Here is a 24,898-nt window from a genome sequence, read left to right as displayed (position 1 = left end):
GGTAACAGTTTGGAAAAATGATGGATGTCATGAGAATGGATGGTGTGTTGTCAAAAAGGGCAATTATGAATGTGAATGCAAACCTAATTATCTTGGAGATGGGCGTGAAAAGTGTGATGGTAAAGTTGTTTATATACTTTTTAGCATTTATTATGGTTACAATTTATACAAATTAGGATATAAAAAAACTAAGGGAATCGCATGTACGAGACAAGTAATAAAGGAAACCTGTAACTGTAATTTAGTGTAATTATTCATTGACAATGACAGTAAATCAACAATGTAATTCTTTTACCTTGCAATAACAAAACTCAAAAGACTAAACCTCAAGGTGAAATGATCTTACGATGATATTGTGGGTTTTTTTGGAGATTATTCAAATAATTTAGTCAGAATTGTTGAAAAGATGCCGGTTCTTGGTTTCCCTAGTTTAGCAAGAAAGTTAAAGCTTATAGCGGAAATCCTCTGATTGCTTGGTCATATAAAGGTGTGTTAATAAAAAAATCGGAAAGTCTATATATATATATATATATATATATATATATATATATATACAAATACTTATCCTGAAATCTACATCCTTAATTGAATTTTGTTTTGAAACTACGATACATCAATGAAAGAATATATTATTGTTAAAGGGTCATTAGCTACGAGATATAAAAAAATATGATTTTGTTTTGTTCAATTATTCATGAAACTGAAAGAGTAAAATAATAATTCGCTTTCAGCAGCCAGTTTGGTTCAATTTTGTCAAAATAAGCTTAGACACATCACTGTTGCATTATTAACTTGCAAGTGAATAATTTGACCTCATTGAATCCGTATACATGTGACCTTCAATTAAACCCCTAAGCTAGAGATGGTTACGCATAAACTAGACGTGTTTAGCTATTTAAAGGAAAATAATTTCAACATTGAAAGTGAAACAAGGGTAAACCATTCGGTTGACTGATTCGATCCACAAAACTCATTCCTATACAGGTAAAAACGATAATTAAACAATAATATGAAATCAAACAGACCTAAAAAAAATCCAATTGCACGTGTTCGCTATCTATTTGTATTTATATTCATGTTACCTAGAAAAATCCAATTGCACATGTTCGCTATCTATTCATATCTATATCTATGTTTATATCTATGTTTATATCGGGTTGTATAGCGTTGGTAGTCTTCGGAGGTCACCTCGATGGTTAGTTAGATGACATCTAGACAGAAATACATACGAAATGCTGATACATTTTATCGACTCCTTGCATCGTAAATTGTTTATTTTAAACTTTTTATGATTTGGATATACGTTTAAGTATGTTATAAATCAAATATGAGAATTTGAGTCAAATTGGTGAACACGAATTTGACAGCTAATGCCTCTTTAATTAAGAAATCTAGTTTTAAGATATTTTTTCTTTCTGTAAATTTAGTATTTTTCACACATTTCGGTTGTAGTCAATTAAGTATTGTTTAGTTACTTTCAAGAAAATTAAGGATATATGAATTACAGCTGCTGAATATTCTGAAAAATAACCTTGTAGACAACAATCACACGATTGTTTAGTACTCAATTCGAAGCAGTGGTTATGTCTAAAGATAAGATGGCATAAAATTGAAAAATTCATAAATAACTGCCAAGCCTTTCGATATCGATTGATGTATTAATTATAGTTTCAATTCAACTATTATTATGAATGATAAAAAATATCAATATGGTTTTAGAGCATAGTAAATCCTTAAGAAGTTTGAAAAAAATGTAAATAAGTACTATGTCTTGAAAGTTTAAAACTTAAATGATATCTTTTTATTTTCTATTTTGGTAGAAATTCCAGCATCTTGTATAAAGAATGAGAAAGTTTTTGTTAAGTCACGACGTTGTAAACGCCATAGAAAAAACAAAAAGATTATGGTATGTAAAATTCAGAGTGCTGATAAAATTATAAATGTTGACTTGGATCCATCTTTCAAAAATAAAAGATCCAAAAAAGGTAGAGTTAACAAGAAGCAAGAAAAGAACAAAAGAAGAAAGCAAAAAGCAGAAAAGAAACGTCAACAGAAGAAAAGAAAAAGAAATCGTCGTAACAAGTGTAGATTCATCAGACAAAGAGGAAACAAGTTTATCATTAGAGGAAACTGTAGAAGGGCAATATTTCAAGTCACATATTTATCAAAAGGTAAGAATTAATTGTAAGTGTGCAATCAACGCGGTAGGATGATAAAACTAGTTTGTACATCGGATAGGATAATGTTCAACGGGGTCTCATCTTTGTACAAAATAAACACTCAAATTTATTACGATTTCACCTTATCCTCTGATAATAAAAATCCATGCCATTTTAAAAAGAAAAGAAAAAAAAACTTTTTTTTGAAGAATTATAGATCTAACAACTATTTACTTTCGACAAAACTTTGTTATTTTATTTCGTTATTTCTTATCTTGATTACTCGATATTATTCGATAAATAAAAAAGCTAATCATAATTTGACATATTTTTCAAAGAGAAAATTCAGAGTAATGTGATTTTTCTTTTAGAAAATATTAATACAAAAAATGTAGAAATTTCTTTAACTTCTTCATTTCTCACTAAACACTGTTACAAAAATTGACATACAGTTAAACCACCCCATATACGAAACATGTTGGCAAAACTAGTATCTTCATTCACCTTATCTGATTATTGTGCATTAACTATAGTCTGTAATATATTCCCGGACCATTTGTACTCTGTTAATGTTTATCTCTGCTTTACAGTTTTTTTTTATTCGCCTTGTAATGGGTTTTTTGTGTTTTGTAACTGACTGATTCGTGATATACCCTTTTTTAACTAAGCCAATAAACAAAGGAAATACTAGTATCAAGAATCTTATGTTACACCTCCAGCAAACAAAATTTACCTTATATAGTTTGAATTATTCTGTTTATGTCTGTTTTAATCATTTAGCTTCTCACGTATTTATACATCTACGGTCTTTGTATCGCCTCGAAGAAGTCGGAAAAGTTAAACTTAGGTATACTGTTTCCGGTGGCAACGTCGTCGGTAGCGACTGTCAACAATGTATTGTAATCATGTGAGTAAAAGTGGAACCACTAGTGGAAGGTCAATGATATTTGGTGTACAGTTGTATAAGTATAAGCAAATATCATTTCAATAATGATTATTTGGCTCTCTGCCACCGCAGTCATGCATGGTCTGTTGACTTTGAAACTTTTGCTTAGTTTACATGTTAAAAGTTTTTTTTATGCCGTCAGTTTAAGATGAACACCAACTAGTAATTTCAATAACAATTGGTATGCAAATGTATTAATATTTGCACGTCTCATGTCCATGGAGATAATTTGACACAGTCTCCTCATCATAGTTCATTGACTTTGAAACTTCAGCATAGTTTATTAGTATTTCTACGTCCCTTTTCTATCGAGATTGTATGGCCCTTCCAATCATCATGTTCATTGACTTTGAAATCTTTGCACCTATGATAAGTCAATGATATTTCATATGCAGTTATTTAAGGAATGACTTTACTTTTTTTTTTGTCTATGAAGAAATAACATCAAAAAATGTGGTGCACACTGAATAACCTTATTCAAAAGTGTGCACATATGTTTTATGTTATTTCGAATAGATAGAAAAAATATTACAGTCAATCCTTATGATTTAATTCTAAATTCCTTTTTTAAGGAGTAAATCATGAAAAAAACGTTGATGACGTCATGGTCACATGACAAAATTATGTCTATGAGCTGAGAGACAAAAACGTTTAGCCAATCAGAAGACGTGTTACACCAAAATTAAATTATACTGCGTTGACATTTCTCATTTCCACCGATGTTATTTGACTCTGCTTTCACTGTTTATTTACTTTGAATGTCTTGCATAGTTAACATGTGAACGTATTGCCATTTGAATTTTAATATTTACGTTGTACTATCAAACCTACATAAACGTCAGACATGTGTCTGTGTCAACAGTTGATAATCTCTTTCTACATGCTATTTTAATATTCTTATATTCTTATTTTTTCTAACTATTTAAAAGTTTTTACGTTATTTAAAGCATTTTCATTACTGAATGATTTTTATATATTTCTGTTGTATGTGGAAAAATGTGGGTGGTCGCAAGTTTTTTATGTTTATACAATAACAAATATTAATTTTTTTTTCTCAAATTATATTATTCTTATGATAGAATATTTTCCTAATTTTTGTACTACAGCATTGAAAGATAAAACAAAGGAGAGGATTTGAAGTAATTGTCAATGAAGGCAGCAAGCAACCGAGACAAAAATCATAATTTATCTCGAGTGTAACATGCTGATTTTTTAACTCTCTATACAGTATATATCTTGACCATAAACAAGTTGTGGAATGCTAGTAATGTTCTTATCTTTATTCCTAACCTATCTCTATATTTTATTTATATTTAGGCAGAAACTGTGCAAATGATTGTGGGGAAAATGCCATTTTTAAAAATGGTAAATGTAAATGCCCAAGGGGATACACTGGTGATCCTAGGAAAAGGTGCTCAGGTATGTACGTCTAAAGTAGTTTGGTCATTCAAAAAAATATGGAATGTTTATACTTTAATAATTAACAACATTTTCTTTCTGATTATTCAAATAAGCTTTCAAAAACACTATATCTTTGTTATTCCAAAAAAAACCTATAAGATCTCTTATACACATTTAAGATGAACTGTGACAACGATAATTATATTGCGCACGCATTTGAAGGGTATCTAAATTAACCTGTTGCGACATTGTTCAATCTAAAAAGTACAAGATCATAAAAAATATAAATTAGACTAGTGTCAAGTCAACTACTATGGCAAAAGTTTAGAAATAATGTCTTCTCAGTGAAGTATATTGCCAAAAAAGGTAAAGTACGGTAAAAACTTTAGGATTAAAAGTGCTGTTAAGCCAAGGAAATGTGTACATAGATAATGGACATTTCACAAAAGAAAATGTTAGACTAGAAGGTATCTGTATGCTAAAATTCCGGAATTGCACCCCCATTGTTTAACTGATACACAGCCGTGCTTGAGAAATTTTACCATGCGAATTCGATCATACATATTACTTTTTGAAGCAGTTTTATGCGCGGTGTACATTGTTCCGGAAACATGAGTCATGTGCACAAAGATCTGAAGCATACCCTTTTACTGTGACTTTGTTTAAGCGCTTACGTTGGCATATAAGTTTCAATGGAACCATTTGCCTAGTAATAAGTGTTTTGGTATGCTACCAATGAATCAATTTTGTCTGTTAATTTCCAGTTCATAAATCATGTTAGTGTTCCAAAGCAAAGATTAATTTACTCAACAGGCACAGTTTTTGGATGTTGTTCTTTTTATATGTTCCTTGTTAGTTAAAGCTATAATTGTACCTGGGTTTGATGTTAGCAACTTAATTCTTCTTTGAAATTATAGAAAAATGATAACATGTCGTTTAACAAATGACATACTTTTGATCTACTCAAATGAATGAAAACCACTATCCCTTATGTTCATAACAAGTGTTCGATTCTATCAAGTTTCAAATGAACTATATATCAATATAAACTCTTTGTTGAAGCTATATTTGCTCATTATTTAATTGTATATCATTGCTATTACTAATATGAAAATTGGTTAAATGAAATAAAAGACCACATCTAAGTTTTTGGTCAACCAAATGTCCTTTGACGAAGGACATGTTGAACTATGAAAGACTGTGCACTAATGGTACTTGCGCTATAAGTACTCGGTTATCAGGAAGTTGAGGATCGATACATATGAAAACACATCACGCAGTAGAGCATGCAGCATGAATGTACTAAATTTCAGGGTGCTCTGGTTCGTAGTTCCGCGAAAGATATGACATTAATTTCATACATGGTCAATATGTGTAAGCATATCTGAATGTTCGGTAAACAGGAAGTTGATGAGCCATAAATTTAAAATAACATTACACAGTATAGCATACTCACATTAAGCCTATTGCAACATTTCCTAGAATCTATGATGTGTAGTTTAAAGTTTTTGAACAACAAACGAGGAAATTTCGTGGTACAGACGGACGAAGGCATGGGGGTAAAACAGTTTACTTTCAAGCAAATCAAACATGATCTATTCGGTTTGTTTTTATTATACCCTATCTCGCTCATATGAGGTAACAGTTAAATAAGTTCTTGATTATTTATCCTTAACAATAAAACTGCCATATAGTTATTGAATTGTGTATAATGGCAATAACTAAGGTACGATTTGAATTTATATAATAGAATTTGCTTAACAATGGACTATTACAGGACAGTGCATTTATTGAACTTTTGTTTTGTCTACACCATTTTTTCAGAACTATGTACTTGTATATCATCTGGAGATCCTCACACCAGGACATATGACTCTGCCGTTGTACATCACATGGGTGTATGTAAATATATTTTGTCGGCCCTTAAAGATACGAAAAATTCGTGTGCCTTCACAGTTGAAACAACAACAGAAAAACGTAACGAAAGGCCTGTCGCATATAACAAGAGAGTAGATTTCACAATTGGTGATGGTGTATACAGTATTCTAAAGAGTGGTGAAGTTATGGTAAGTTTCATATCAATACTGTTTATAAATGATTTAATTTAGAGCATGAAGAAAAGAGAGATGACAAATAACAATATACATTTGAAAAATAATGATAAATTAATAAATTATAAAACTAATGTTACAACTCCCTCAGTTAAACCATTGTGGTGACGTCAGCCTATTCATTTACCGTGGATTCTTTTTCTAGAATCAACGCTTCCTAAATCTGCCGCTGAAATTGACTCACCAAATTATATTCAATTGTTTCCTTTGTGTGCCTAATTTCATTAAGTTTGAATTGGCTAATTAACTGATTTCTGTTCACTAATGGAATTAATTTAAAAACTTACCTTTATTTTTTGTAATTTGTATATGCTTTAACTGGGAATCGAACACTTCCTTGAAATCTGTTATGTGTGACTGACATCAACACATCGACGAAACCTCTCGGCTACCAATGGGTTACACTATAGATGTCTATTTTATATATTTAAATGAACATCTGATATACATCGGTTCATCGGACACAGAGGGCTTGTACCTTTATATAGACACAATAGGCAGTCGTATAGTATGAGTTGGTAGCCACGAGGTTAGCATGGTTAAAATCAATGAGTTAAAGATAGGGATTTGTCGGTTTAGGTTCGAATCCCTGTATTCTCTCTGTTGTTCCAATTCTTAAGTGATCTTGGTTTTTTTTCTAATTTTGCATGTTATAGTGGATATTTTTGTAATAATAGCGAGTTTTACCGGTGTTTTTTATTATTATTGGCTATTTCACATGTTTGAAACAAAAATGATTACATTCTATTTGTCAATTTTTGTTTTATAAATATAGTATGATTTCATCTGTTTTACTACATAATTTTACAAAGGTTTGTTCGCAAATTCCTATGCGAGAAAATCGTGATGTGCCTAGAGTGCTAGAAAAATTTCGATAACATACTTGTTATATATACTTTATATATGCTTTCTGGTCGGGTTGTTGTCTCTTTGACACGTCCCCATTTCCATTTTCAATTTATTAGAAATAATTTCGAATATGTCTTATTTTGTATAAACAGATAATATTCATATGCCTGGTTATATAAAGATCTTTAAAGGTAGAAGTGTTATATTTGTATTTTGTCAACCAATTAATTGTGATCTGAGATTTATCAATGCATCGTTGGACACGATAACATGGTTATTTAAACTCACTTACAATACCTTCTAATTAGGAAAAGGCTTTAATTTTGAAAAGAAATTAACACAATAGTTTAAGTTATAGATACAATGGATAAGCGTAGATTCATGAAAAACAAAACATTCGCCCTCCGGGCTCATGGTTTCTTTTTCAAGAATCCACGCTTATCCATTGTATCTATATAACGTAATGTTGACCTTGATAAGTTTGGTTATATCTTTATGTCCTATTTGGTCATAGTTTTCATGTCTTATACGTTCATTGCTTTCAATTTGTGGGGTTCTGAGCGTTCCTAAGAAGGTAAAGCCAGAAAAGCGCTTCGAAGACTCGAAATTATATCAAGTGTTATTTATGAAAAAAATTACCCCCTCCCTCAAAATGAAAATGCTATTTCTTAAAAAACAAATTATCTTTTTAATATTTTTTATTTTAATTTAATGTTATTTCCAGATTTGTCTTTACTGTAAGTTTTTTTAGCTGTTTGAGAAGCTCTTCAACGTATGTTTTATGTTTTGGATTTTAAAATATTTTGGTCTCGAACAGCACTAATGAGACAGTGATTTCGAAATGCGCATCTCGTGAAGTAAACTTTGCAAGTCATTAACTTCAAAAAAAATGTTTAATTGTGTTAGCAGTTATGAATTATTTGTGTCACAGATAGCCTTAAAATGTTCCATCTGTCGTTTGTTGATTTTGCCATTTGATAAGGGACTTTCGGATTCGAATTTTCCTCGGAGTTCGGTATTTTTTATTAATTTACTTTCCACTATTTCTTCATCTCTTTCCTCATTTGTGACTTTTTCCGACTTTTACATGCTACGGTAAATACGATGGTCGCCTCTTCTCGATAGGAAACTGCTTAATTACAGCATCGGAAAATTTGAGTTTATTCATTTTTTTTTGTAACATAATATTTTTTTAGTTTAGCGTTTTTCTTCTGTTTTTTTGGGGGGTATAAGTATCAACTTCACAAATAATACATGATGGTCTTGAAGTACAGATTATAGATACTGACTCGGTTTATTTTTTAGTGTTCTTTTATTTGTCTTTGTAAATTATTAACTTTAATATCCTTTTTGCGTGGCTCGGTACTTATTGTGTTATTGTGCTATGGTAATTTTTTGGATTCTTGTCTTTCATTTTTGCTTATGTCCTTTGTCTATATGCCATTTTGTTTTTCTTTGTTGACATATTTGAAAGTTTGCATACTGATTAAGATTATAACACAGCTAGCTAAGAAACAAGGTTTAATCCATCATTTTAATGAATCATCATAAGGGAATGCCTGTACCAAGTCAGGAATATAGCAATTGTTTTCCATTCGTTTGATATGTTTGAGCTTTTGATTTTGCCATTTGATAAGGGACTTTCTGCTTTGAATTTATCTTGGAGTTCGGTGTTTTTGTTATTTTACTTTTTAGATTATAACATTTTTTAAAAAGATATATAAAGTATTTATGTGTAGAATTTGGACATAGCACATTTATCATTCAATACAACAATACGCCAAATAGCATTAAATCGGCAAAAAGATATCAAATTGTACTTTAATTTATGATATTTTTATTCAAACTGAATTAATATTACACAAAAGAGATTTCAGATTGGACTTAAATTTAATGTTATATTTTTTAAAGCTAATTTAATCCGGCCCAATTGAATGTCTGTCTGTGATAAGAAACGTTGTGATTGGCCAGTTTTAATGTCTGTTGAAATGTATTGTGCTTACTGCAGATTGTTTGTAGGCTGTTTTAATCGGCAAACAAAGTTGAGTATTGTTCACGACAGTATGTTGTCCTGAAAATTCCTTCTTGATTTTTTTTTCGATGGTGTTGCTGTTTATTCTTTGATACTATGTGTAATATAAATTAAGATAAACTTGTTGTTGCCATAATATAATGAAAGTTTCATTCGACAGATTGATGGAAAATCAGTAAGTGGACCTCAAAACTTTGAAGAAGAGAATATAGAAATTACAAGAGAAGCAAGATCTATTCATATTCGACACACAAAATGCCAAATTGATGTCAGTTTTGATGGTAGACATAAAGTAATGGTTCAAGCTCCCTATAGTGCATATAGTGGTCAGTTCACTGGATTATGTGGTAACTGCAACAGAGATAAAGAGGATGACTATTATGACCGTGATGGAAATCTTAACAAAAAACGTGAACTGCATTATCATATAGGAAAAAGTTGGGAGTCACCAGGTCAAAGGTAGGCAATGTATATTTATCAAAATGATGACAGTTAAAAATAGTTAAAGAGGAATGTTAAAAAATACTCCCATGTCATTTGGTGGGTAGTTGTCTCATTGGAAATCATACAACGTATTCGGGTATTTTTTGTCTCGCCTCGACGAAGTCGAAAAAAGTGAGACTTCGGCATGCTGTTTCCGGTGGTGTCAACACTGTATTAGTTTGTGGTAAGGCCAGTGTAATGGGACTGTATAGGGGAGGTCAATGATATTTGGTATGAGATTGTATAGGCATTGGCACATCACCAAACTAAAACTAAAAGACAAATTGAAAGAGTTGGTATTACTTTGTTTCATTAAAAAGAATGGCGAACGTAGATACACGTATCTTGTCTTGGGGAGGGATAAATCCTACTTTGTAAAGAATCACTCTGATTCAAACAAAAAATTCTCTGAAACTGACATTATCAAGATGCTTGATTTCTTGATTGACAACATATTTGTTACGTTTGGAGGACGTGTTTTTCAACAGACTGTCGGAATTCCAATGGGAACCAATTGTGCCCCTCTTCTTGCCGACTTGTTTCTTTATTTATTATGAGGCTGACTTCATACAGGAACTTCTTAGGAAGAAAGATAAGAAGTTAGCAATGTCCTTTAACTCTACGTTCCGCTATATAGATGATGTTCTCTCACTAAATAATACAAAATTTGGTGACTATGTTGAACGAATCTATCCCATCGAACTAGAGATAAAGAATACTACAGATACAGTTAAGTCTGCCTCATATCTTGACTTACATCTAGAAAATGACAATGAGGGTCGGTTGAAAACAAAACTTTACGACAAAAGAGATGATTTCAGCTTCCCAATTGTGAACTTTCCATTTCTATGTAGCAACATTCCAGCAGCGCCTGCATACGGAGTATATATCTCCCAATTGATACGATATTCCCGGGTTGTGTTTCCTATCATGATTTCCTTGATAGAGGATTGCTGCTCACAAAGAAGCTATTAAACCAAGAGTTCCAAATGGTGAAGTTGAAATCACCCCTTCGTAAATTTTACGGACGCCATCATGAGTTGGTTGACCGTTATGGAATAACCGTTTTACAGATGATATCGGATATGTTTTTTTTGTCGTAACTTCAATACCCTTCCCTTTTCACGAATGTGACTTACCGAATTAGACTATTTACCGGATTTGTAATAACATAAGCAACACGACGGGTGCCACATGTGAAGCAGAATCTGCTTACCCTTCCGGAGCACCTGAGATCACCCCCAGTTTTTGGTGGGATTCGTGTTGTTTAGTCTTTAGTTTTCTATGTTGTGTCACCTGTACTATTATTTGTCTGTTTGTCTTTTTATTTTTGGCAATGGCGTTGTCAGTTTGTTTTCGATCTATGAGTTTGACTTCCCTCTGGTATCTTTCGTCCCTCTTTCATTTCCATGGATAATATTTTAGGCATCTCCCCCTCAGTCATGATATATTTCATTTGAAACTTTTGCTTAGTTTACATGTTAAAGTTTGAGATACGGTCATTTAAAAGGAAACCACTAGTGGTAGGTCAATGATTTGGCATGGAGTTGTATTAGCATTGGCATCTCTAATTTCTATGGAGAAAATTTGGTTACGCCCCAACCTCCCCACCTATTCATTGTCTATTGATTATTACATGTTAAAGTTTGTGATTATGCCTGTTTAAGATGAGTCCCAAATGGTAAGTCAATGCTTTTTGGTATACGTTGTATGAGCATTTGCATGTATCCTTTCCATAGAGAAAATAAGGCCCGCCCCTACTCATGGTTCATTGGCTTTTGCATAGTTTACATGTTTAAGTTTGGGTTTAGGTCAGTTTCAATGGAATCACTTATGATAAGTCTATGGTATTTATTTGTATTAGCGTTGACATTACTCATTTCTACGAAGGTTATTTTGCCCTGCACATTCAGTCATGGCTCATAGACTTTTAATGCTGTGCATAGTTTACATGTATTGCCATTTTATTTAAACGTTTACATTACACTATCAAATTTTTATATAGGCGAGACATATCACAGTGTCAACAGCTTATTATGTTAAAGAGTAAGATCGTGTTTTATATTTTTTTTTCATAAATATTCATCCTTTTTAAAAGGAATTCTTATGATAATGTTTTTAAAACCGTGGCATACACGACCTTTACATGCTTTCTTCTGGATGTGCTACTGTGAACAACAATTTATTTGTTTGTATTCGTAGCAACAGTATATTTCTTATGTAGAGATTGAGGCACCAAGAACCCAACACAAACATAATGTGCATATCTTAACAATTTTTTCTTTGGATTCTCTTTGGATAGATCCCTGATTTGAATATTCGCTGATAAATTTAGAAATTATGAAAAAAAAACTGTAGATACAATTTTGCTACCCTTTTTAGGTGTTATTTGATCATAAACCTCCTCACGTTTTCAGGTATTTACACATTAAGGTTTTGGTTTGAGCGTTACTAATTAAGGTATATTCAGAAGTTTGCTTAGGACGTACGAAATTTATCTAATGTTATTTTCATTTGTTTAGAAATTTGTTTTACTTAGGATAGATGGAATAAATGAATTGTATTTTTGAGGGGGACAAGGTCTCTTAATATATGTCTTTGTGTGGTTTTTTTGATAAGTTTGTTTCGTTTGTTTTAATCCTTATGAAGGGAACAGAAAAAATATTGAAAATTAAACCAGCAAAGCACATAATGAATTAATGACAAAAAACTACACATAATCGAATAAAAACAACACATATCTAAAATTATATCAAATTATACAGCAGTTTACCAAACAAAAACCATAAATTATTTAATAAGTTGACGATGATGGTATATCCAATTATGTTGTAATAGTGTAAATCTAAATACATGTCTAATTTGCACATTCACGTTGCAATGTCATGAAAAGATTATAAAAGCCGGATTTAGAGCAAAACAAAAGAGAGGAGAAAGATACCAAAGGGATATTCCATCTCATTAGTCGGAAACCAACTAACAATGCCATGCCAAAAATAAAACGGCGAAAAAAAAACAAACAGTACACAAATCACAACATAGAAAGCTGAAGACGGAGCAACATGAACCCCACATGAAATCAAGGGTGATCTCAGGTACTCCGGAAGGGTAAATAATACCAACGCAAATTAAAAACAAATTGCATATCGTTTTCAAGATCATGATTGAATCCATATTTTATCTATACTATGTAGACATGTACATGAAAACAATGATTCAGCTATATGTTAATAACTAGCACAAAATGTTTGATATAGCAAAATGTGGTCATTTATTTTGTTGCTGAATATAAAGAAATTCTTAAAGCAAGTATCCAAAGAGTCCATGCAAAACATACAATACAATGACACTGAGAAATTATAAACTCCATATGACGTAGCTCAAGGCACATAAACGTCGAAGAAGCTTAGGTAACAATAGTACAAAAAAGTCAAATGTGATCTGTTATGTGTGATTGAAGATCTTATGCATGTCAAGTTTCAAGAATGATAACCATTTTTAGTCACTTAACTAAGCGACTAAAAAAATGCTATCCATTGGTAAATTGATGCATGTTCAGTAAGAAACAGTCAACTATATTCAGAAAGAAATAAGAACCATTGTTGTGATGTATATTACAGTTGTCCAAATGAAACTCCTCTTGTCCAGTGTACTGACAAAGCGACAATAGAGGCCAAGAAAAGAAACAGGTGTGGACTACTTGATTCACAAAAAGACTTATTCAAAATTGCTTTTAAAGAGGGACTTGACCTGTCGGGATATTATGAAAGCTGTGTTTTTGATGTTTGCGAAAATCCCGACACAGCTTTACACTGTCCAATATTGGAGGAAGCCGTTTTCTTTGGTAGCCAGAATGGAATAAGAATTGATCTGACGGAATGGAGAGATGTTACTAATTGTCGTAAGTATGGCTTGGTACTTAATGCTGTCAAGAAAATTTATTTTGTTTCCTTAATTCTTTTTTGTTACACTTTGCTTTCAAATATAAAATATTTCAGATACTTAGAATTGTTGAAAAAAGATTCTAAATTTAGTCAATAACATTGGTTTCATAAAAACTTAGCATGACACCTTCGCTAATTGGGTCTCCTCACCTTCTCCAACTTCGTGTATTCATGGGGGGGGGGGGGGGGGGGGGTGGCCGAGTGTTCTAAGTAGTCGAACAACTGTATCACTAGCCTCCTAACACGGGTTGTGAGTTCGAATCCTGCACGTGGCAGGTGCACTCGACTCCGAACTTAAATGACTAGGATTGTCAGTTTTCCTACCGAAAGACGGTGGTTCTCTTTGAACACTCCGGCGTCCTCCACCAATACAAACTTACCGCCACGAAAGAGCACAACAGTGCTGAAAGTGGCGATAAAAACCAATCAATCAATCAATCAATCAATCAATCCGGTTTTGTGCTCTTTTGCGTTCACACATACTCGTGGGACCATCTAAACATTGTATTACCCAAACATCGATTTCTTCTTATTTGAATCAGGTTAATGTTATGCTTAAAATGTAAACAATTTTATGTTAACAATCAGTATTCCGATTTATATTTTTAGATTTCCCAAATGACCTATCTGTTTTTGTATTAATTAGAAGAATTTATACAAACAGAAAAATTATGTTTCAATTTGTTTGATGAACATTTAAATTTATTGTGATGTCCTGTCACTCAATATTACATTTTTTAGCGTTTGCGGGCATCAATTTTTTTCATAGTGAGCTTGGTATTTTTGAAAAAACGTAACAAGAAGATATGCTTTATTTCTGTATTTTCTGTAAATGGTCTTCTAACACAGGGGTGTTGATATATGAAAAAACTCATGAAAGATTGTGATAAAGAATCAACATTATCACAAACTGGCCAACAAATTAGATGTTTCTGTTTTTCTCCTACCAGATATATGTTTTCGCAGTCTGAGAACTTAAGATATTTGAAAATTTTCTAATCTGTGCATTTTATGATTGTGTACTTATCCCTATTGTAAAATAAATTTCTAGTTGTTGATTTCATTGCCGAGTGATGCATTCGTGGCTGGATATTTTACATATTTTGGCACTCATATATCTTCTGATATCGGAGAAGTCGTATAAAACTATCGTTCATGTCTTGCATGTATTCCCTTTAATAACATTTTCACAGATCATGGATTTGCTTTGAGATTAATGCATACAATATGGACGACGCTTAAACCTATCAACTCATCCGATCTCTCTCCTCGTCTTTAAATTTCCATCATTTAGCATTTATTTTTTGTTGTATATTATAAATGCATTCCTAAAGTTTGGTCACCTTATTCATGTTATTGAATTTCAAGTTAGATTAGAAGAACATTGTTTTAACGTGCAGAACAATTAAAAAAGCATTGTAATTAAAATATTGACATCTAACCATTCATTTAATGAATGAAGGAAATATTTACTGTATTATCCATATCTGAGTTATCTTTGTCAACTCAATCAAGTTCAGATAATGATCCCAATAGATTACAGACATAGAAGAAGAATATTTTGTAACAACATCAGGATATTTTCAGATTTTTTACAATAATTCAGCATTTAAACAAAAGATGAAGAACTGGATCTTCCTTCACTGTATTGGATACCTAAATTACAACAGTGTCCTTACAAACAACGTTATATTGTTGGATCTTCTAATTGCTCTACGGAACCTCTTTCTAAATTATTAACTTCAATTTTATCAGTAGTCAAAGCCGGACTTCAAAGTTATTGTAAAACTACCTATTTTAGAGGTGGCCTGAATCAGATGTGGATACTAAAAAATTCCAACGATTTTTAGAGTACATACAATCTAAGACTCGTTCATCTTGCAATAGTATTAAAACATTTAACTTTTCTATACTTTACACAAGTAGTTCTCCATTCCAAACTAAAAGACAAATTGAAAGAGTTAGTCCTGCTTTGTTTCATAAAAAAGAACGGCTAACGTAGATACAAGTATCTTGTCTTAGGGAGGGATAAATCGTACTTTGTAAACAAATCACCATAAAACAGACATTATCAAATGATTTCTTGATTGACAACATATTTGTTACGTTTGGAGGACGTGTGTTTCAACAATCAATCGGCATTCCCATGGAAACCAACTGTGATCCTCTTCTTGCCGACTTGTTCCTTTATTCATATGAGGCTGACTTCATACAGGAGCTTCTTAGGAAGAAAGAAGTTCGCTTTAAACTCTAACTTCACTTTCCGATAAAATAGATGATGTTCTCTCACTAAATAAAATCAAAAAGAGGGACGAAAGATATCAGAGGAAAGAGTCAAACTCATAGATCGAAAACAAACTGACAACGCCATGGCCAAAAATAAAAAGACAAACATACAAATAATAGTACAGATGACACAACATAGAAAACCAAAGACTAAGCAACACGAACCCAACCAAAAACTGGGGGTGATCTCAGGTGCTCCGGAAGGGTAAGCAGATCCTGCTCCACATGTGGCACCCGTCGTGTTGCTTATGTTATTACAAATCTGGTAAATAGTCTAATTCGGTAGGTCACATTCGTGAAACAGAAAGGGTATTGTAGTTACGACATAAGGAACATGTCCGATATCATCTGTGAAACGGTTAAAGTTTGGTGTCTATGTTGAACCCATCTAAAACATTGAACTTGAAATAGAATACAACAGATACAGTTAAGTCTGCCTTATATCTTGATTAAAATCTAAAACTGACAATGAAGGTCGGTTGAAAACAAAACTTTTCGACAAAAGAATGCTTTCAGCTTCCCAATTGTGAACTTTCCATTTTTATGTAGCAACATATCCTGCATATGGAGTATATATTTCCCAGTTGATACGATATTCCAGGGCTTGTGTTTCATATCATTATTTCCTTGATAGAGGGTTGCTGCTCACAAGGAAGCTATTAAACCAAGAGTTCCAAGTGGTGAAGTTGAAATCATCCCTTCGTAAATTGTACGGACGCCATCACGAGTTGGCTGACTGTTATAGAATATCTGCTTCACGGATGACGACGGATATGTTTCAATTGTCGTAATCACAATCCCGTTCCCTTTACCCTAAAGTGACCTACCGGATTAGACTTATCAATGGGTTTGTACTTAAAAGAACAACACGACGGGTGACTCATGTGGAGTAGGACCTGCTTACCCTTCCGGAGCACGTCAGATTACCCCGATTTTTGCTGGGGTACGTGTTTCTCAGTCTTTAAGTTTTCCATGTTGTGTTTTGAACTCTTGTTTGTCTTTTGGTGGTTTTCTTTTTTTGCCGTGGCGTTGTGAGTTTATTTTCGACTTATCAGTTTGAATGTACCTTTGATATTTTTCGCCTCTCTTTTGCTTTTTCTATTACAAATTATCAAGACAAAAAGATCGATTGAAGTTATTAAGAAATATTTGGGATTGTTTACAATTAGTATTTTTGATTCATAAGGCTCGTGGTACGACAATACAATAGAAGATCGTCTATAATTACATACTGTATATGTACTTTTTTCACGAGTACTTATTTTCGCGTATTTGGTATTGCCGACATATTCACGTGTACTTAATTTCACGGCATTACCGATTTTGAAAAATATAAATAAGGGTCTGTTTACTAGGAAGTGAATATGATTTTATATTTAGAATATTAGGTACCCTTCAGGAATTAATGAGTAATAGTGTGGAAGAGAAAACTTTGAAATGTCGATGGATTAAATCGGGGATGTATGTGTTCAAAAATAAACTTGGACATTTGAAGCCGAATTTATAAGTTTATAAACCTGTTCACATGTAATTTTGTCTGAAATTGATTTGATTATAGTTATGTTCATAATTTTTTTTAATTTTTTCATTAATCAAGTCTATATTTGTTAACCAATATAATACAAGCCAGAGTTCCTGTTTACAAAATTGACAAATTATTCGATCAATGCCATCATCAAAACTGTCGTTTAATTACACAATAAAATTGTCATACCAGCGTGGGTCATTCTGTGATATCTTTAGTCCTTACTCTGCTCTTTAAGTGGATCAGTTTAAATGAGGCTCTTGGGGGGTAATCAAGGTAAACATGCATGTACAATTGTCAAGATCATTTGGGATATTGTATTCCAGGTTTTAATATGCATGAAAATTGTATTTATGTTCGCGTGTATTTATTTTCTCGAAAATATACCTTCCGCGAAATTCGTGAAAATAAATACACCGCGAAAAAAAGTACATATACTAGTACCTAGGAATATTTCAATGTATTTACAGAACAATTTAACATTTTTATTTACGAAAAAAGATCACAAAATAAAGGAATTATTAAATTTCTAGTGTGTGTTGTGACATATTCGCTATAGCACGCAGCATGAAAGTTGTTTGTTTTAGAAAGTATGTTTTAGACGTAGATCAAAGTGCTGGAAGTCATAGTTTGCTTGTGTTAACATACTTGCAGGTATTTTTTTGTTTTTGCTGAACTTCTTGTAATGTATCGCAATGCCAGTTAAATTTTTTCAGAGATACCAGACGTTTATGAACTTTCTTTATGTAGAATATGAATTCCAGTGGTATAATGCCAACAGTGAATTCCGCTTCATAGTGTAAACATTTATTGGCAAATGTTAAATGAATATAAAGGAACAAATTGTTGGCTTCATATTTTTTGGAAAAAATGTTTCACTCAATATTAAATACACATTATTCATTGTAGCGTTGAAATGTGCTGAAACATTTGTGAAATCTGACAGTGTAACCTGTATTCCAAGTTGTATGGATACAGAAGCAGATAAGAGTTCCGACTGTACGACAGCTCCATTTAGAGGTTGCACATGTGAGTCTGGAAAAGTTGATAAAGGTGACCGCTGTGTTCAGGAAAGTGAATGTGTTGAAACCTGTTCTGTGATGGATGGTAAAAGAATAATTATGATCAATGTAAGTCTTTCATCATCTTAAAAATTACGATGATAACAAACAAAAAAACATGTATCGTTTATTTTTCTTCCTAAAACTCTTTCTTTAATGTTTGTATTCGATTTGTATAAACATTATCCATTATCATCCCTTTGTCAATTATTAAAAGATTTTGGCTGAAGTTATGTTTTTTTTAAATTGCGTTCATAGTTCAAGTGATTAAGTGGATCCACTCACAACGCGAATTAGGACAAGGTGTCAGTGAATTTTTACTTACTCAATCACTTTGTATTTTTTTCCATATTTTTTAGGTGCACGTCTATAAAGCTTTAAAAAATTTCAGGGCTTATTAAGACTATTTTACTCTATGAGAATAAACAGAGATGAAAGATATATGTTAACGATAGAGCAACACAAAATTGGAAATCTTTTTGAAACATCAAATGGATCTTGTACTGTAAGAACGAGTAAAAAAGGAAACTAAAAATATAAATTGTTAAATTTCTATAACAAGTCATTTGATGCTATGCAATTTTCTTCTTGGATTGCTGACAATAAGGGGCATAACTGCTAATGTAAGACTTCGCTTCCAGTAATTGTTTACGCTAACGTATAAATTGTGTCTTAGAAAAAAGAGATGTGAGGTTGGGACAGCATGCATACAACACAAATAATAAAACAACTCAACAGTTCTAGAAAATCTACATACCATCTTCAACAATAGAAAGTCTAAACAATAGTTTATGCCTTACATTTACTCGGGCATAACATATACATAAAGTAGAAACTTTCAACCTGATTTTTGACATAACAATAAACGAAATACAAAATTGACAGACATAAGCCAACTACTTAATTACAGGTTCATGGCTTAAGTTGGTACATGTACATTAAACAGTTGGCGGGGTTAACCATGTTCGTGAGAGCTCAACCCTTCCTCCTAACCTGGGACATAAGAAGAAACTGTAAAAAAACGATGATTTATGACAATCTTAACAAAGCATTTTTAATATAAAAACATTATAACGTAAGAATGATTTTTTTTTACTTAAATTATTTTGCAAAATTTCTGCTCTAAAATAACTGGACCAATGTATTCGACACCGTGGTAATACAATCGGAAGCATCTGCATTCTGTATGGGTGACATATGCGTACGTTTCTAAATTATAAATGTTATATGTTTGTCAAACCGACTATTAGTATTCTGTTTAACCATTAGTGTCCTTTTTTCATATCAATTCAAACGCGAAATCCACTGGCCGTATCATGATATAATAACTGCGAAGGTTTTAGGTTTTTGAAATCTGAACCCCCCCCCCCCCCCCCCCTCTTTAGAGTCGATCCTCGATATATAACAAACGGGGTAATAAACATACACAAATTATCATAACTCTGTGGTAACTTTTCATGCACAAGACACACAAAATGATAAGGGTAAAATAATCAACCTTACTGTACTGAAGAATGCTGACAGTGATGAATGAAGACCAACAGTAAACCATCTGTTGAAATGTAACCATGACGTCCTACGTTTTTTCGAATGATGCATGTACATGTCCTTCAAATTATCATTTATACAACAACAAAGTAAACATAAGAGCGCATAATATTATGCAAAGCTCATAAAAATAATAAACAATAAAAATGAGCACAAATTCAAAGCAGAAAAACAAATGGATAACTTAGTCCATCGTTTATCCAATAGGTTTTCTTTCCAGGCAAAACCAGACACAACAATAGTACTATTATAACTTCCATCAATAAGTCTAGTAAGCCAAAAAGAGAGATTTAAAGGACAATTTCTAAACTTATCTGCATATTAAATTATACAACAAACAGGTGACTATTGAGACTTGTTCATTTAATTTTCTGTGTGGTCATATTTAAAACTGATTTTTTTGTGTTAAGTTAAGTAAACGTTGAAACCGATAAGTGTTGTCTTAATCTATTCAGTTAACATTAGATCAGAGATTACACGCACATCCTATCAATTGAGAGATGAAAATTCCAAAAGTTTAGCCATTGGCATATTATCATCGACAAACATACAAAAATGCAAAAGGAAAGAAAGCGTTGTCCGTTTATCATATATTTTGAAAGATTACACGAAAAGTGTATGCAATAGGTTTATAAAAATAAACTAAGCAAAATTAAGGAGAAATTGAGAATGATATTGAAAATACAAAAATAGACTGAAAACTAACTACACACGAAAGTAATGAAATTGAAGGAAAGCTGACAATAGAGGAATGTACAAAATCTGTCTTTAAAATGAAACTTAACAAAACACCGGGTATTGATGGTCTTCCAATTGAATTTTATAGATTTTTTTGGTCCAACTTATATTTTGCTGTAGATGTCTTTAATCATTGCTATGAGAAAAAAAATTGACAAATTCACAGAGACTAGGATTAATTACCCTTATTTACAAGAAAAATGACCCGTTGAATTTAGAAAATTATAAACTAATTACTTTACTAAATGTAGATACCAAAACTATAGCATATTCTCTTGAAAAAAGACTTAAACCAGTATTGCATAAAATCATGCACAGTGATCACAACGGGTACGTAAAAAACAGATATATTGGGTTTAATATTAGACAAATCCAAGATATTATAGACTATTCAGAAAAATTCAACGTAGATGAGGCAATCCTTTTTTATATTTTTCAAAGGCGTTTGACTCGTTAGAATGGTAATTTATGTATTGTTCATTAAAGAAATTTGGCTTTCGGAAATCTTTACTGAAGTGGATAAATATTTTATATACAGATATAAAGGGTTGCATATTAAATAATGGGTGGATTTCAAGACCCTTAAGCATTGAGCGCGGGATCCGTCAAGGGTGTCCCGCATTTTCTATAATTTTCGTTATTGCTGTTGAAATTTTAGCATGTAGATTAAGACAAGATAAAAAATTTAAAGGATTTCAAATCAAACTAGATAATTAAACCCATACTCTAAAGTTAAGCCAGCTTGCAGATGACACCACTTTATTTTTAAATTCAAAACAAGAAGTTTCATTAACTTTGAACATTATCGAAATTTTCGGATTACTTTCGAAATTAAAACAGAGGGGATATGGCTAGAAAAGTCCTGTAAAGATAAGGTTGAAAACATTAAGTGGACACAAGAACCGATAAAAGTATTAGGAATATATTTTGGACTTAATAAAAATGAGTGTAAAAAATTAAACTTGCAACGACAATACGAAAAATCTGAAAAAAATAATTAATGACTAGAATAATAGAAAATTAACTATGTTAGGTATAATAAATCTTCTTAAATCATTAATCCTACCGTATATCACTTATGTTGTATCAGAAATTGATAAAGAATACCTCGCAAAATTTAAAAACATAATATATAGTTTTATATAAAACAATAAACCAGAAAATGTTAAAAGAGCTATAATAAGTAAAAATTATCATGCTGGCGGGCTTAAAATGATAGACATAAATAACAATATAGAATCCATAAATATTAATTGGGTAAAAAGACTCATTGATAATGAAGACTCATCACCCAATTGGAAAGTCTATCAAAATTTTACTTAGACAAATTTAGACAAGAATTCCTTATATTTAAAATGAACTTAAACAATATTAATTTAATTAATAAACTAAAAGAAATTGTTCCAGAATTTTACTTAAAAATAATCATACCATGGATAAATTCAAAATCTGAAAAATAATCAGATCGACTATCATATAAACATATTAGACAGCAACTGATATGGGGCAAATAAACATATCAAATTAAATAGTAAATGTCTTATTTTTCAAGAATTGGATAAACAGTAAATTTTATTTGTAGATGACATAATTGATGATAAAGGAAAAATAAATCAAAATAAGATTTTAGATAAACTATCTTGCCATGCTAATTGGTTTTCGGAATATTCTAAATTAATGAAAGCAATACCAAAACAGTGGTAACAAGAGGTAATAAAAGAAGAATCAACTAAAACAAAAGTTGCTACCGACTCCGAATTTAAATTTCAAGATTAAGAAGGAAAATGGTATCAATAAAAACATTTTCCTCCAAAGATATCTACATCTCCCTTTTAAATAGAGATTATGAGAAGGTAATAGGATTTCAAAAATGGGACAGAACTCTTAATTTAGATAACAATACAAGGAAAAGAGAACAAATGTTGGACTTTATCTTTAACTATATCCAAGATAATAGATTGAGAATGTTAAAATGGAAATTTCTATATTACATTTTACCAACCAAACAATTACTTTTCTCTTGGAAAATAACTTAAACTCCTTTATGTAATATATGTTATTTCATTGAAGATTATGAACATTACTTTTTGACATGCAAATATCTGAAATTATTTTGGGATCAAATAAAACTAATACTAGATAAACTCAAAATAGGACATCATATAATATCACTTGCATCACTTTTGTATGGATACAAGATAAACGAAACAAATTATTACAATATTAACGATTTTCTAACAATTAAACTTTTTACTATATATAAATATAAAAATAATGAGATGTGGTACGATTGCCAATGAGACAACTATCCACCAAAGTTCAAATTAAGTGGATGTAAGCAATTATAGGCAGCCGTACGGCATTCAACAATGAGAAAAAACCAATATCGTATGGTCGGCTATAAAAGGCCCCGACATGAAAAATATGACACAATTCAATTGAGAAAACTAACGGCTTACTTTATAGCAAAACAATTAAAGTATATTATATATCCGAGCAGAAAACAAAGCAAACTAATGTGTTTGAAATTTTTAAAAATGAACTTCTCCAATATTACGAAATATTGACAAATAAACAAGGCAAATATGAAAACTTCTACAATTTAGTTGCAGAAAAAAATTATTTATCTTCTTAAACTAAAAGCTATAATATATCATATTACTTTCTTTTTAAAGTGTTGCATATTATTTATTAGCTAAACTGTAACAAGTACTTACCTTATCACTGAAATGATATACTAACGTTAACGAGGCCGGGATAAGGTACCGGTACTTTATGTATCTCTAACAAATGTAAATTTCAAATAGAATTATATACCATAAATAAAAAAAAATGGTTAATAGAAATAGAATTATTACATATACAAAAATATAGATATTTATGAATATAATGTCTAAATAGAGGGATTTGTGAAATGATCTTTTAAGTATAAATAAGAAGATGTGGTCTTTCATAGACATTATGAAGTTAAATCAAGACAATACATAGGCAATAGTAGTTTACAGATGTTCACATCTCCTAAATTCATTACTAAAGATTCATTATTATTCTTGGGAATCTAGTTTTCGTGGATTTCGTGGGTAAAAAAGAACCACGAATTGAAATGTTAAAGGAAGAATTACTTTCTGGTGGCTTGTATGCGGACTTTGTCAAAACAACGAAATCAAATATCCACGAAAATCCAATTTTTCCCCAATCTACGAAAATTGGTACCTTCGAAAATAAGTGAATCCACAGTATACCATAAAGTCATTAAGAAGGTCAAAAGCGCGATTACAAACAGATACGGAGTGAAATTATGCAAAGACCGAGTCCGGCTGAGTCATGTTAAAGCCGTATATTGTGATTCATATCAGAAATAAATCTGCAATTTGAGGAACACAGTTATCCCCGCTGGAAGGCCAAGTTTTTTAACATTATACTTCTCCAAAACGGAAATAAACCTGTATATTATAATCCCGAAAACAATCTAATGGCTTTAATACTTTTTGGAGTATATTTTATAAGTTTCATAAAGAAACAAAAGTAATCATAACGACTTCACCTCTGCTGGTGGACTGTTCGTCCAAGAGGGTATCACCAGCCCAGTCGCCAGTGGCATGGAAATAAGGATATTGTTTGATTGGAATTTGTTGTTCCCCCACCAATCTGGCTACAACATAACTAATCAGAAATACTCACTATGGTATTTGCTTTGTACTTCAATTAACAAAATCGGAAGGAGGAACAGGATCTTGATGTATTCATAAACAAATGAGTAAAGTTAATTCAATTATTTCAGAGGAGAAAAGGATTGGGATGAATAAAGTTTGTTC

General features: G+C 31.7%; 1 protein-coding gene across 2 annotated transcripts in view; it reads left to right on the top strand.

Moving 5' to 3' along the window:
- Positions 1–24,898, top strand: part of LOC127738077 (uncharacterized) — a 258,304-nt gene that overhangs the window by 185,514 nt on the left and 47,892 nt on the right. The window contains exons 21-26 of one of the 2 annotated variants that reach the window (XM_052249164.1): positions 1,821–2,171; positions 4,423–4,524; positions 6,331–6,572; positions 9,659–9,957; positions 13,602–13,882; positions 18,646–18,866. In XM_052249164.1, the coding sequence (XP_052105124.1) occupies positions 1,821–2,171; positions 4,423–4,524; positions 6,331–6,572; positions 9,659–9,957; positions 13,602–13,882; positions 18,646–18,866 (1,496 nt within the window). The remainder of the gene's footprint in view (positions 1–1,820; positions 2,172–4,422; positions 4,525–6,330; positions 6,573–9,658; positions 9,958–13,601; positions 13,883–18,645; positions 18,867–24,898) is intronic. The other variant, XM_052249165.1, reaches the window with a different exon arrangement.

The sequence above is a fragment of the Mytilus californianus genome, unplaced genomic scaffold (genome assembly GCF_021869535.1).
Source record: "Mytilus californianus isolate M0D057914Y unplaced genomic scaffold, xbMytCali1.0.p SCAF_4, whole genome shotgun sequence".
Classification (NCBI taxonomy): Eukaryota; Metazoa; Mollusca; class Bivalvia; order Mytilida; family Mytilidae; genus Mytilus; species Mytilus californianus.
Note: the sequence above shows the minus strand (reverse complement) of the source record. Positions and strands in the feature narration are given on the sequence as shown.